This window comes from Erigeron canadensis, chromosome 9 (assembly GCF_010389155.1).
Source record: "Erigeron canadensis isolate Cc75 chromosome 9, C_canadensis_v1, whole genome shotgun sequence".
In the NCBI taxonomy this organism is placed as follows: Eukaryota; Viridiplantae; Streptophyta; class Magnoliopsida; order Asterales; family Asteraceae; genus Erigeron; species Erigeron canadensis.
The window spans coordinates 25,968,015-25,980,953 of NC_057769.1; the positions used below are offsets into that span (position 1 = coordinate 25,968,015).

At 31.4% G+C, this 12,939-nt stretch overlaps 1 protein-coding gene across 1 annotated transcript; it reads right to left on the reverse strand.

The window, feature by feature from the left end:
* Nucleotides 1-843: 843 nt before the first annotated feature.
* On the reverse strand, nucleotides 844-2,581 carry LOC122582517 (cytochrome c oxidase-assembly factor COX23, mitochondrial). The gene is made up of 3 exons (XM_043754922.1): nucleotides 2,425-2,581; nucleotides 1,316-1,392; nucleotides 844-1,118 (listed from the first exon to the last, which is right to left on the reverse strand). The coding sequence occupies exons 1-3, from the start codon at nucleotides 2,519-2,521 to the stop codon at nucleotides 1,071-1,073; spliced, it is 222 nt and encodes a 73-aa protein (XP_043610857.1). The 5' UTR covers nucleotides 2,522-2,581; the 3' UTR covers nucleotides 844-1,070.
* Nucleotides 2,582-12,939: the final 10,358 nt, after the last annotated feature.

Below are 12,939 nucleotides of genomic sequence, written 5' to 3' on the forward strand. Positions count from 1 at the left end.
GTCCACTTCACTGGGATTGTAGATTGATTTAATAGTATGCAGTTCTATATCAAGTTTTGCACGCTCGTAGTATCCAAGTGTGGTAATGGTGGTACGAAAGCCTTTCACGTATTCTTTAGGGAACATACATTTTTTATGCATAACAGATCTGGAGCTTGCGAAGGCAGTGAGCCATTATACCTACTTTGATCTTGGAAAACCTTTATACCTCTCAAAGAGCAGGGCTTGAATTTTGATAGGTCAAGACACTATATCATCTACTGGCCCGTACTGGGCTAAACAAAGGAACTAGTGGGCTAAACAAAGAAAGGCCATCGCTCCTCATCTATACCCTTACAAAGTCAAGGTGCACTATTATCCCGTTTATCCAAAAAAGTGTTTTCACCCAGCTTAATGGATAAAAACAAGTTTTTGTATCAGTAAAGATGTGAAGAAGTTCAAAGACATACTAATACCAAAATGGATTACTCTCCAGATCATAATACCAATGTGGCACGAGAAACCAGAACTATAGGGTCCTAATGTAGTAATGTACACTAATTTAAGCCAGGGAGATTCACCAAGGGAGCGAAAAATCCTTGCAAAGTTCCTCAGGCATATATGCCATTTGTAACCGGCTAATGTATATGTGCAGGACATCACTTGGCCATGTTGATATTGAAGGTGATATTAGCACCAGTTCTATCAGTGTTTAGTTTCAACTTATCCCCAACATATCGAAACTTACCTACTTTGAGCCCAACAGTAGAACCTGAATATGGAATAGCCTCACACCCTTTTCATGTATGCATTTCCTACTAAAAGTCATATTCAGACTTCATATGCTGCATCTTGACACTGGCATTAAGATGCAGAACCAAGTTTATTGAGCCAAATACAATTATGACAGCTTTTCAAAGTTGAGACTTGTCTTACAAATTAAAAAAACACTCTTCTAGTTTGTCTGAACAGGTATTAGAATAATACATAAGCATTTGTTTGAAATTTCACAAAAACTCAATTTGAAGAGGATGAAATTGGACCCGGCGTCATATTTGGATGAAGTGTTAGCAATCCTTGAGTTAAAATTCTCACGAGAACAATGATCGACTTTTATTGCGCTCTAAGCGTGCTTCCCTCTGTAACACCAATACAGTATATTAATCGATCATCATTTGACAATTCAAAGTAAAACTTCAATATGAGTAAATCGCAGAGTTAACTCAAATGCTAGGAAAAAAAAAACAAGTTTTAAAACACGAGTAATCGTATAGTAAGAAATGTTACTTTAAGAGACTTAAAAAGAACAACAATGGAGTAACATCTAAAAGCTAACCTCCTTTTTCTTGCATTCCTTGTAGACATCAAAATGTTCTTGGCATTTACTTTTGTCTGAGCTAAATTCCTCTAAACCTGAGAATTCAAGATTTACTAATACCAATATATATGCAATACAACATAGGGATTTATGACTACAATCAAATCAGATCAAAACAACCTAAACATTGCATCAAATAGCAAACTAAGTTGTGAAAAGTTGCCTATTTTCCTGGTTAATTCTCAAGGAATGCACCTAACTTTACCAGAAACTATACTGTATATATTATTATCATAACAACTTGCATTAAACTTTGAACTATCTTTAGATGCATGTATCCGGTGAATTCATCAATATTGACTTGATAAGCTATCCAATATTTTTTCAGTAACGGAACCAATATAAGTTGCCACTTGCACCTAAAACTGCGTCACGTATTATAAGTTCCAAACTAAGAATAACAAGTTTTAAAGTAGTATAAACACAAAAGGGTAAAGTTGCATTCATTTTGAAAAGCCTGACCCTTTTTATTCTTAGGAATTTCTCATATACCTAAAAAGCGTTACGACGTAGTAGCCACTTTTCCCGACCAATCTATATCTAAAACATCAGCTCTTTTCTCCAACCATATAAAAATCAGACACATCAATCTCTTAAACCACCATCATCGGCCCTCTTATCCGCCACAACCACCAGGAACAAAAAATTGAACTACTCTCTTAATAGAAAAGATAACGAAACTATGCGAGATTCCGAGGCAAGCACTAAGCTAATCAAATCACAATTTAAAAGCTGCCTCATTTCTCATCCTAACTACTATGAATAACTAAATTCTATATTTTTTTCTGAAATAACAAGACTTAAATGGTCCTTTTTTGAAAAATCTAAATATAAATTATAAAAGAACATAGATTTTAGCATACTAAAATTAAGGCATCTACTCATCATTCACCAATGAAAATAAAAGTAAACCCTAATAATGGATATATTATAGGGAAAATAAAATTTATTAAACTGAATTACTATGAATGAATTCTAAACCCTAATTAAAAAAGAAAAAGAAATTCTAGTTATTTATAAATATTAATTGAAAAAAAAGGGGGGGAGAGAGAAAATGAGATATTTACATTTAAGAGAAGCAGTGTACTGAGCGTAGCATTGAGAATCAGAAATTCGAGCTGCGTTTGGATATGGCGGCAATTGATCTTTTGTTGAACTCCCCATTTTCTCTTTCTTTCTGATCAAGTCGGATTTCCTTGACGCTTTTTATATGTTTAAAAGACAAATTATTTTGACCTTTATGTTTTCTTTTTATCTTGGCTTCTGTTAAATTAGGCCTAAAAAACAAAACAAAACAAAACAAAACAAGGCTTCATTGCCTTTTAAGTGAATTTTTTTTTTTCTTTCCAAAATTCCGTCGGTATGTGATATAAGGAAAATTTCACCGTATAATGATAAAGTCTTGCACGTACTCTAGGCAACGAGAAGTTGACCATGAGCCGTTACAAGTATTCAGAGAAAAAAACCCCATGACTTGCCATCCATAAGTATCGAACTCAAAACCTTGGTATAACCCGAAATGCCTCTCACTAGTTTGACTAATTATCATTAGCAAGTGATTTTTATTTATAAAAAAAAATCTACCAATATATACGAGTATTAATTAATTAATTGACCAATTTGTGACGTTGCATTAAAACAATATGTGTGTTTTTAGTGATATTAATAATAATCAAAATTAAAAGTTTTATAGATTTTAAAATTTTCTATAATTAAAAAGATAAAATAAGTTAATAAATTCAAGATATCTATAAACTTATAATATCTTTTAATATATTATCTATAATTAAAATTATTAAATTAAATTTTATATTAATAGTTAATAAATCCCATAAGCATTAGTACTAGATATTATTCAGCGTAATACGCGAATGATTATACTATGTTACTATAAAACAAAAAAAAACATACTTTATCATTTTTATATACTACATGTTGGAAAGATGTTGATATGGATCCAATGTGAGGGGTAGTTATGTAAATTAAACCCAGCCCAAAAATAAATGCGACCCCAGCTCATAGAGGTGTACAAAAAAACCAGTTAACCGAACCGATTCGAAAGTTAACCTATAATCGTAACCGGTTAGTAACCGATACAGTACAAACCGATTATAGGTTAGGAAAAACCGCCGATTAGTAATCGATTTGCACTTTCAAAACCAAAAACCGATTCTTAATCGGTTAACCGATAATCGGTTTTATTTTTAGTTTTAACCGGTTAATCGATTAATTATATATAATTGGGATTGTTTTCTATTTTATACTTACCACTCACCACTTACTGGGTGATATATATATATATATATATACATCGAGATATAAAAAGAAAAATGAAGTCACATACATCTGGAAAGAAAGAAAAAAGCATCGGAGACCGGAGAAAGAACCAACTGATCACCTCTTCAAGATCCTCCACTGAATCACTTCTTCAAGATCATCAAAAATATTACGTACTGTGTGGCTGTGTGTGTATGTGTGTTCCACTAACCGCCGAGTCATATATATATATATATATATACATCGATATATGTGGCGGCCATGAGGGGTAGATGATGATGAAGAGAAGTGGTGTTATCAGTGGTGTTTGTGGGTAGATCTGGACGGAACAACTTGTTTTTAATTGAAAAAGAAAACCCCTTTTGGCTTATATATTATTGATAGTGGGCAGTTAAAAAAATAACCTATTAGGTTAACCGGTTATTATTAACCGAAACCGATTACACCGGTTATAGTTTTTAAAAACCCAAACCGGTTATTAACCGATACCGGTTAACCGTAATGGTTTTCTTTTTTTTTTTTTAAATAACTGGAATCGGTTACTAAAAAAATAACCAGAACCGATTAACTGGTATTTGCACCTCTACCAGCTCAGGAAAAAAAGATTTTCAGTCCATCAATAATATGGGTATCAAACTGACAAGTATGAGAAAGAGAAACTACAAAAGATATTGAAATTAGTCGATTCTTGAATTTTGACATTTGGGAGATTTAGAATTTTTTATTTGTATTGTATTTTTCAGCTCTATAGTGTTTATTATAATTACTAGTGCTTAGACCCCGTACGATGCACGGACAACCCTAAATAATTTTTCTTTAACTTTATTTTAAGATTGTATTAATGAATAAATATAACTGAGTTGGACATAATAAAAATATTCTTATGAGTTGATTAATTTAAAGAAGAAGAATGCTAGATATACCTTGGGATTTACTAATGATACACGAGGGCTTAAAACGCGTACATTGCACGCCAGAGAGAAATTATAAAATGGATTGCCCATAGTAGGCGCATATAAGAAGGATTATGTTAGTTACCTGGATGTGATAGGTATTATGAATTTTCCCCCACTTTGATATATAGACTCACGTGGATGCGCTATAACCTTAAATAATTTCTTTAACACCAGTTCAAGCATGCACGTAGCGAAGTAAATGTACTCCTATTACAACTAATGACCATTTTAAAAAAAATTAATGACTTAAAATGCATAAAAAAGTCTTATTTAGCACTAAAATAAACCATATATACCTCATAATTTTCATCACAAATTTGATAGGCTGTTCTTTGTATAAGATTTGAAATTTTTTGATCATTCATTTTAACTCCAATAGCACCAGTGACATCTACAATCCTAACTTCCACATTAAATCTACCAAAAAAAAAAAAAAAAGAGATACAATTTTACCACACAACTTAATGATTATAGAGTTTTAATATGAAATATAAATATATACCTAGGATTGATGAGAACTCCTTCCTTGTTACATGAACAGCAAATCCACATTTTGTTGTCCCTTAAAGCATCAATAATGTCGACTGCATCCATGTAGAGATCGGTCAACTTAACTTCTTGAGAACAGTTCAAACATTCCATTGAATACCATAACTGGTCGGTTGGAATAAAACCGATTGTTGCATCAACAACCACTTTATCAAACTGTCAAAATGAAAATGTTTATACATTAGAATGTTAAAAAGCTAGTTATAAATTCAAAAGAAAGTTATGTTAAAAAGTAATCTAATCAAAAATGAAAAATTCACAAACAATGAATACTTACATGTTCGTCCATCAGGATCATCTCAATACTACCTATGTTATTAACATCTCCATATAGAGGTTGCTTCCATAGCCGCAAATTCTAACAGTTATCGTACATGGCTTATTATTAGGACGCAAATTTCTAATTGAAACATGGTTTAGTGAAGCCATGCTAAAATTGATCTGTTATGTGTTTATGTTTTAAAATGCCTTAAAACTGAATGGACGTGGCCTTATATAGACATAGACATGCAAGGAAGTAACCGCCACAAGCAATATACGAACGGTTACATATTCAAATTTTCGAAAATTTGAACTTCTTATAAAAGTAACTAATCCGTAAACCTTCCAATGAGCAATATTGTAATGATTTTTGGGCTTTCTTGCATTTTTAAGCATGCCACATAGGCAATAACTAACAAATTTTGAAGTGAGATTTATATAATGTAGGGATAATATTAGGAATGAGTGTAAATTTATGGTTAATTTCTTACTCAATATTTATATCGTACGTATTAAAAAAAAAGAAATTAATAACTGAAAAATAAGAAATACCTCACTTAAATTCTCATATTCTGACACTGTTATGTATCGACAATGTTTGACAAAAGTCATTGGTGACGCGTAAATATGTAGATTCAGAATTTCTGTTTTGATTATATCACATGAAGTTACTTCTGTAGTTGCTTGATATCTACATGTATTTATAAATTAAGAGCTTTAATGCATAATTCATTCGTGATATAAGAATTATCTCCTTTTTTTTGGACACTTTCATATAATTTTAGGTCCCATGTATAATACCTCTTCATATATAAACAAATTTCATCAACTTTATCATCCATTAGCAATCTTGTACCATATGCAACATCGGATATAATTATATTACCTACATACAATAGATTTACACGTGTAATTAAAACTATAAAAAACATTTAAGTTATACTTATAAAATTATACATTTCGAATTTAGTAAAAATAATCTAAATATAATTAAAACTAATAGTTGTAATCTAAATACATTACCTCCACAATTTCGAGCTCTCACGAATTGTAATATCATAACCAATATAGATAATTCATAACATTGAACAGCCCGCATAAATATATCCACATAATGATTATGTAAAATACATTCAATCTTCTTTCCACTGAAATAGTTAAAATATAAAGATATTAGGGAATACATAATAGTATGAAATCTAAATGATTAACTGATTATTATTAAGTATATATCGATGAATTTAATTGCATATACTAACCTCTTGTCTTGCAACACCAAACTCAGTCTCTTTAATTTTTTTTCATGCCATCTAAAACACAAAGTATCTCCAACATCTACAACTCTTCCAATTACATCTGATTGTACGTAACGTTTATAATAATATATAATTTATGATCATATCTTGCATATATAAAATCAAAATATAGAAATAACTCACCACATAACTTTGAGTCCATATAATCCATCTCAGTTAGCTCTTGAAAATCAGAAAAGGAAAATCCATATGATCGACCATCAAACTTATCTTCTAACATAATGGATGTCATTTCATTCATTTGTATTCGTAAGTTTGAAACAAATACTTGAACTGCAAAAAAAGGTAATGGGTATTCACCACGTAAAAATACTTGAACTGCAAAAAAAGCTTTCAAGAAGACAAAGTGTTTTTAAGTTAGTAATGGGATCATGTATTTACAGTTTTTGTTTGAAGTGGGCGGTATTTTTCAAAATTTAAAAGTTCATTTTTGAAACTGTATTTACATGTACAGTTATACGTATTTGAATATGCTAGATTTTAGGTACCTAATGGGATCATGTATTTACAGTTTTTGTTGCTAATGTGTTATTAAATAACTGTAAATCTATTACGTATACCCATTACATATTAAAATTTTTTAATATGCTAAATTTTAGGTCCATAAAAAGTGGGATAAATTTTATATATTACAGCCCAATACACATACCCATTACATCTAGTAAATTTACTCACAAATTCTTGCTGTAAATCTATTACGTATCAAAGCCCAATAAATTAAAATTTACTGATTACAACATTGTTTACGAAATAAACGGCTATAACATAAGAACATACCTCATCACTTGAATCAACTTTTACAAATTTAGAAATAAATTTGTAGTTGTCTGATACATCCAAAACTTCATAATATATTTAGTACCCACTTTTTATGGACCTAAAATTTAGCATATTTTAAAAAACTAACTGTACATACCTACAGTTTTTTAACTTCCCATTTGAATTTAAAAATAGCCGCCGTTTTAACCGAATGCCAAATAGATTCTTATATATACATAACAATTCATATAGCTAAGTATAAACTTCATACCACTGTTTATTCCACTCTTGACTAAACAATATTTTTCATCCATACATTCGTTCTACATGAATTCTTTTTTCAAATTACTTAATGAACTTCATCCAGATCGTGATGATTTAAGTATCAAAGTAAGAATAGTCCGTAAATGGACCAGTAATGAATTTCTCACAAACAGTCTTCTTTGGTCCATTAAAAGTATTAGATGATCAAACTGCTTACTCTTTTTACTCTGCTTACTTTGGTCCATTAAAAGCATTATATGAACTTCATCCGCCACTGTTTACTCTGTTTACTCTATTTTAAAAACATAAACCATTAAAAGCATAAGTCGAACGGATTACATGATCAAAACTACATACTTAAAAACAGATTTAAGTTGACTAATCTGGAAATAATATGAAAACACATAAAACAAAGTAACTAAATTTATTAAATTAGAAAACAGTCTTTTCTATTTTTAAAAATAAATATTAACCAATATGATATGCTTCATATATATACAGTATAGAAAACAATATATAAAGTAATCTAATCAAAAAAGAAAACTTCACAAACAATGAATACTTAGATGTTCGTCCATAAGAATCATCTCAATGCTACCTATGTTATTAACATCTCCATATAGAGGTTGCTTCCATAGCCGTAAAATTTTAACCGTTATCGTACATGGCTTATTATTTGGACGCAAATTTCTAATTGAAACATGATTTAGTGAAGCCATGCTCAAATTGATATGTTATGTGTTTACGTTTTGAAATGCCTTTAAATTGAATGGAAGTGACTTTATATAGACATAGACATGCAAGGAAGTAACCGCCACAAGTAATACACGAACGGTTACATATTCAAATTTTCGAAAATTTGAACTTCATGAAAGCATAACTAATATGTTTTCAAAAATTTGAACTTCTTATAAAAGTAACTAATCCGTAAACCTTCCAATGAGCAATATTGTAATGATTTTTGGGCTTTCTTATATTTTTAAGCATGCCACATAGGCAATAACTAACAAATTTTGAAATGAGATTTATATAATGTAGGGATTATTGCCAATGCATTCCAAACATAATGTGTTCTCGTTATTTTTATTAGATTAAAGATATATTTATTTTACTACTAGGATAGTATATCAAATTTAGTTTACTATCAAATTTAGTTTACTCGTTATCAGACCACTTAAATTGTAACTAAAACATAGAATAATTCTTTTCATTGGATGGTATATTAAATTTGCTTGAAGGTTGAATTGTAGTTTGTCCATAAGGATATTATATTAAATATAGAACACAATTATAATATTTTAGCTTGTACTTTTTATTTGTTAATAATATATTTTGATAGTTGTAATTTATATATAAGATCAATAATTGTTTTGTATAAATTTGTCATATTATAATAGTGTTGAAATTATTATTTTGTATGGCTTTAAGCTGTCTTTTTTATGTTTTTAGTTTTATATTTTTAAATTGTTTATTGTTATTATATATAGAGGAAAGTTATTTTTAGTACAAGAGTTTGAAAAAATACAAAAAGTACAAGGTTTTTCCCTCTTTTTCTTCCTTCTTCCTTCCATCTCCGACCACCACCACCACCACCATGATCATCTCCGACCACCACCATGATCCTTCGGCGACGGCGACCATCTCTAGCGAGACTTACACATGTGCAAGTATAACTTTTTTAGCATTTTAGGGTTTAAAATTTCTAGGTTTTTTCCTTCATGAGACAACCACCACCAGCCACCATCATCTCCGACCACCCTAACCACGGCGTCGGCGCCGGCATCAAGGGCTTCGTCCGTACCGTAGCAAAACGCCACCATTTCTTGGATCGCCGCCCATCAAATCCATACTATTCCCATATGCGTCCCTTGACGGTCAGCTTAGAACGGATGAGGGCCTCCGGCCTGTACCGTATCCACCCGAAAACGAACTCGATTCTCGCCAGAAAGTTAACTTACACATGTGTAAGTACTAAGTTGTACTTACACATGTGTAAGTCTCGTCAGAGATGGTCGCCGTCGCCGGAGGATCATGGTGGTGGCCAGAGATGATGATGGTGGTGGTGGTGGTGGTCAGAGATGGAAGGAACAAACATGCTTACACATGTACTTTTTGTACTTTTTTAAATGCATCAGAATCTGAAGATGGCGATTGTGATAGTCTTATATCAGAATCAGAAGAAACTTTTCTTAATTTTGCCGTTCCTTTTGGCGTTTCAATAGCTTCAACCAAGAAATATCATTAACAGCAAACTGTACTCAATCTTGGCATAAGCAGGGTATAGGTAGGGGCGTAGGTCATATATACTATTAATTGGGATTCGAATAAATGAAGGGAAAAGAAAGAATAGAAACAAAATAAATTATGATCCTTTTAAGGCTGATCATAGGCTTAAACCTAGCCCGCAAATTGCATGATGCATTAATGCCAAATATGTGAACCGAGAAATTGGGCGTGGTCTGTTCAGGTTATCATGCAGGTTCAAGTTTTCAGCGGTGAATTACTTTGCAAGTTGATTTCTTGATTCTTACAAAAGAAATAACAACATTTTTTATATGACTTTCACCTCCAGCAATTCAATTCAATTATCAATAAAAAGATAACATACAGCAACTAAAAGTTCATAATTATTGATACTAGCAGCAAATAACATCGATTTACATTCATGGAAGTTCATAAACCAACTACAGATTTCAATTTAATTAAAAACGAGGAAGAACAAACACATTAACAAGTTGCAGTAACACTACATATTGGTAGAAGGTCTGCCTACATATTAGCCTCCCCATGCAAGTCGAGGTATTGGGCTCAAAACCCGCGAAAGGCGGCAATCCAACATAAGAATCTCAAAATCAGGATGCTAGAAATATAACTAATAATGTATATAAATTGGATGCAGTAACACATTTTGTGCATATATGAGCCGATGAACATTTTGCTAAAATCAATCATCAATTTGTTAATAAATAAAAAACAAATAACAAAAACAATAACACATGATTGAAAAGACAAAAGAAGCAAAGTTAGGGCCCACTCAAATCCAAACTGAATACTGCATATCATCAGTGTATCTTTATTTTAGCACCAGCAAAAAAAAATGCCTAAATTTTTTTTCTTCTAAAATCACTCCGCAATTCCTCATGAAAAACAATTTTAATTTTCAGTGGTGCTTGAGCACTTTCTACATCTACACGGGAAAAAACAAAAAAATAAGTAACCTGTCAACCAATCTGATATTCTGACATGCCATTCCCGACACGAAATAACTTTGGGTTGATAATGAACGCACCAAATCTCCAATCCTAGTGTTTGTTGAGGCAATTTGGGCCTCAAGCACATTAGATATTCATTTGGGCCTCAAGCCCATTATATTATCTATCTATCTATCAAGAAACTACTGAACTTAGATCGCGTTTGGTTCACAGAATTTAATGAAATTGATTTCTTAGTGCACTTGGATGTTCAAATAAGAGGGAATCTCACCCGTATAAATGTAAACATTCCATCATTTGATGGAATCTCCATTCCTTGGGGATGGAAGAAGGAATTTCATTCCTTTTGTCACTTGAATTTTCAAAAAATCAAAAGTATTTCGTCAAATTCTATTCCTTCAAATTTCAATTTCTTTGAAAGATTTCATTCCTTCCAAAAATATTATGTGAACCAAAAGCGCCCTAGTTTAATACTATATTATAAAGCATTTTGCCGTTTTTTTTAAAGAAAAGATGAATTGAATTACCCAAAATACCCTTATTCTTTATTAACGTATTTAAACATCTCTACCTAATATACCTATAATAACCTTAAATCTCAACCACTCATTTTTTTCTCTCTTCTCAAATCATTTTATTCCTAAATTCATTTAAAATATTTTATCTCAAAACCCATATCTTGATAAATTATAAAAATTGTATGGGTGTTCTTAAAATTTTATGCTCTTTCATGAGAGATGTCATTCGATATACTTTCAACGAATTTTTAAATCTGATGGCAGAACCGACTATCATACTCTATGACTAGACCTATTACCCCCACCATATCACCACCGCAACGCGCGGGCACTATCTCTCGTTTTCTAAAAATATGAAGTAAAGGAATAATGTGAATGAAAATGATCAATAAAAACTTAAGTTTACATATAATAATTTAATTATTATTTATTACGAGAAATTAAGAATATTGTATATTTTTAATTTTTAAAATGATTTCTTTTAGGAAAGTGCTAAACTCACAAACTAAATACAAACAGACTTTTACAAACTCATGTGGCATGTGACATGAACCAATGAACAAAGAGAGAAAAAGAAGAGTGCTAAAAAAATAAAATGATTTGATTGGTCGAAAGATGTGTTTGTAAACTCTTGTTTGTATTTAGTTTGTAAGTCTAGCATCTCTCAAATAAAAAAAATCTAGAAAAAAAGAGAGAACTCTAGCGTTATTAGAAAAAAGTTTTAAGTCTAAAATGAGCTTTTAAGGGGTGCCAAGTGTATCTCTAACCTTCTCTTTTAGTTATAGTATCGATAGTAGACAATGTATAAACAAATCTCATGCTAGAAGGAATGACAACACGTCTAACTTTGGGTGTGCAGGTCTACATTTCAAATCCAACATTATTTCCTCAAGTTGGGAAAATCTTGACCCTTGATTGAAAATCAAAGGCCAAAATTCAAAGATTACCAATGTTAGGGTAACTTGGGGAATCCTCTCCTTTGTCCAAGTGGAAATACCTCTCTCTTACAAATGGGAGGTGAAGAGTTCGACTCCACTTGCATGCAATTATTTAGTAAACTGGACTACTGGTAGAAAACCGCTTATACTCCCAGTTCACGGTTTGACTAGTTATAGTTTTCATTTTTTTCGCTTGCCAAATTCGACCCTTGTAGTTTACGAAATTAAATTTCAAAAGTGAAATCAAAACAATTTAATGATAATAAAAAAATTTCCAAACTAACTTGTTGATCCCAGCCAGGGCTCTGCAGTAAGTCGGTTGCTATAACTTTGTTTACTATTTTAATTTTTTACCATTATGCCCCCCGACTTCACAGGCTCAGCCACTAAGTCGGTTGCTATAACTTTATTTACTATTTTAATTTTTACCACTATGCCCAACCGACTTCACATTTTATTACCGATGGGAATAGTCTTATGGTAAATAAGTTTAGCTAGTACTGATCAAGTGATCATATCTTTAAAAGTATTA

What these genes read in the sequence shown, in the direction of transcription:
- LOC122582517 (XM_043754922.1), bottom strand. Translation starts at nt 2,521, where the DNA reads ATGGGGAGTTCAACAAAAGATCAATTGCCGCCATATCCAAACGCAGCT. An exon ending in GTACACTGCTTCTCTTAAAT is followed by an intron (nt 1,393 to 2,424) that starts GTAAATATCTCA and finishes TTGAATTCTCAG; the next exon opens with GTTTAGAGGAATTTAGCTCA. An exon ending in AGGAATGCAAGAAAAAGGAG is followed by an intron (nt 1,119 to 1,315) that starts GTTAGCTTTTAG and finishes TTGGTGTTACAG; the next exon opens with AGGGAAGCACGCTTAGAGCG.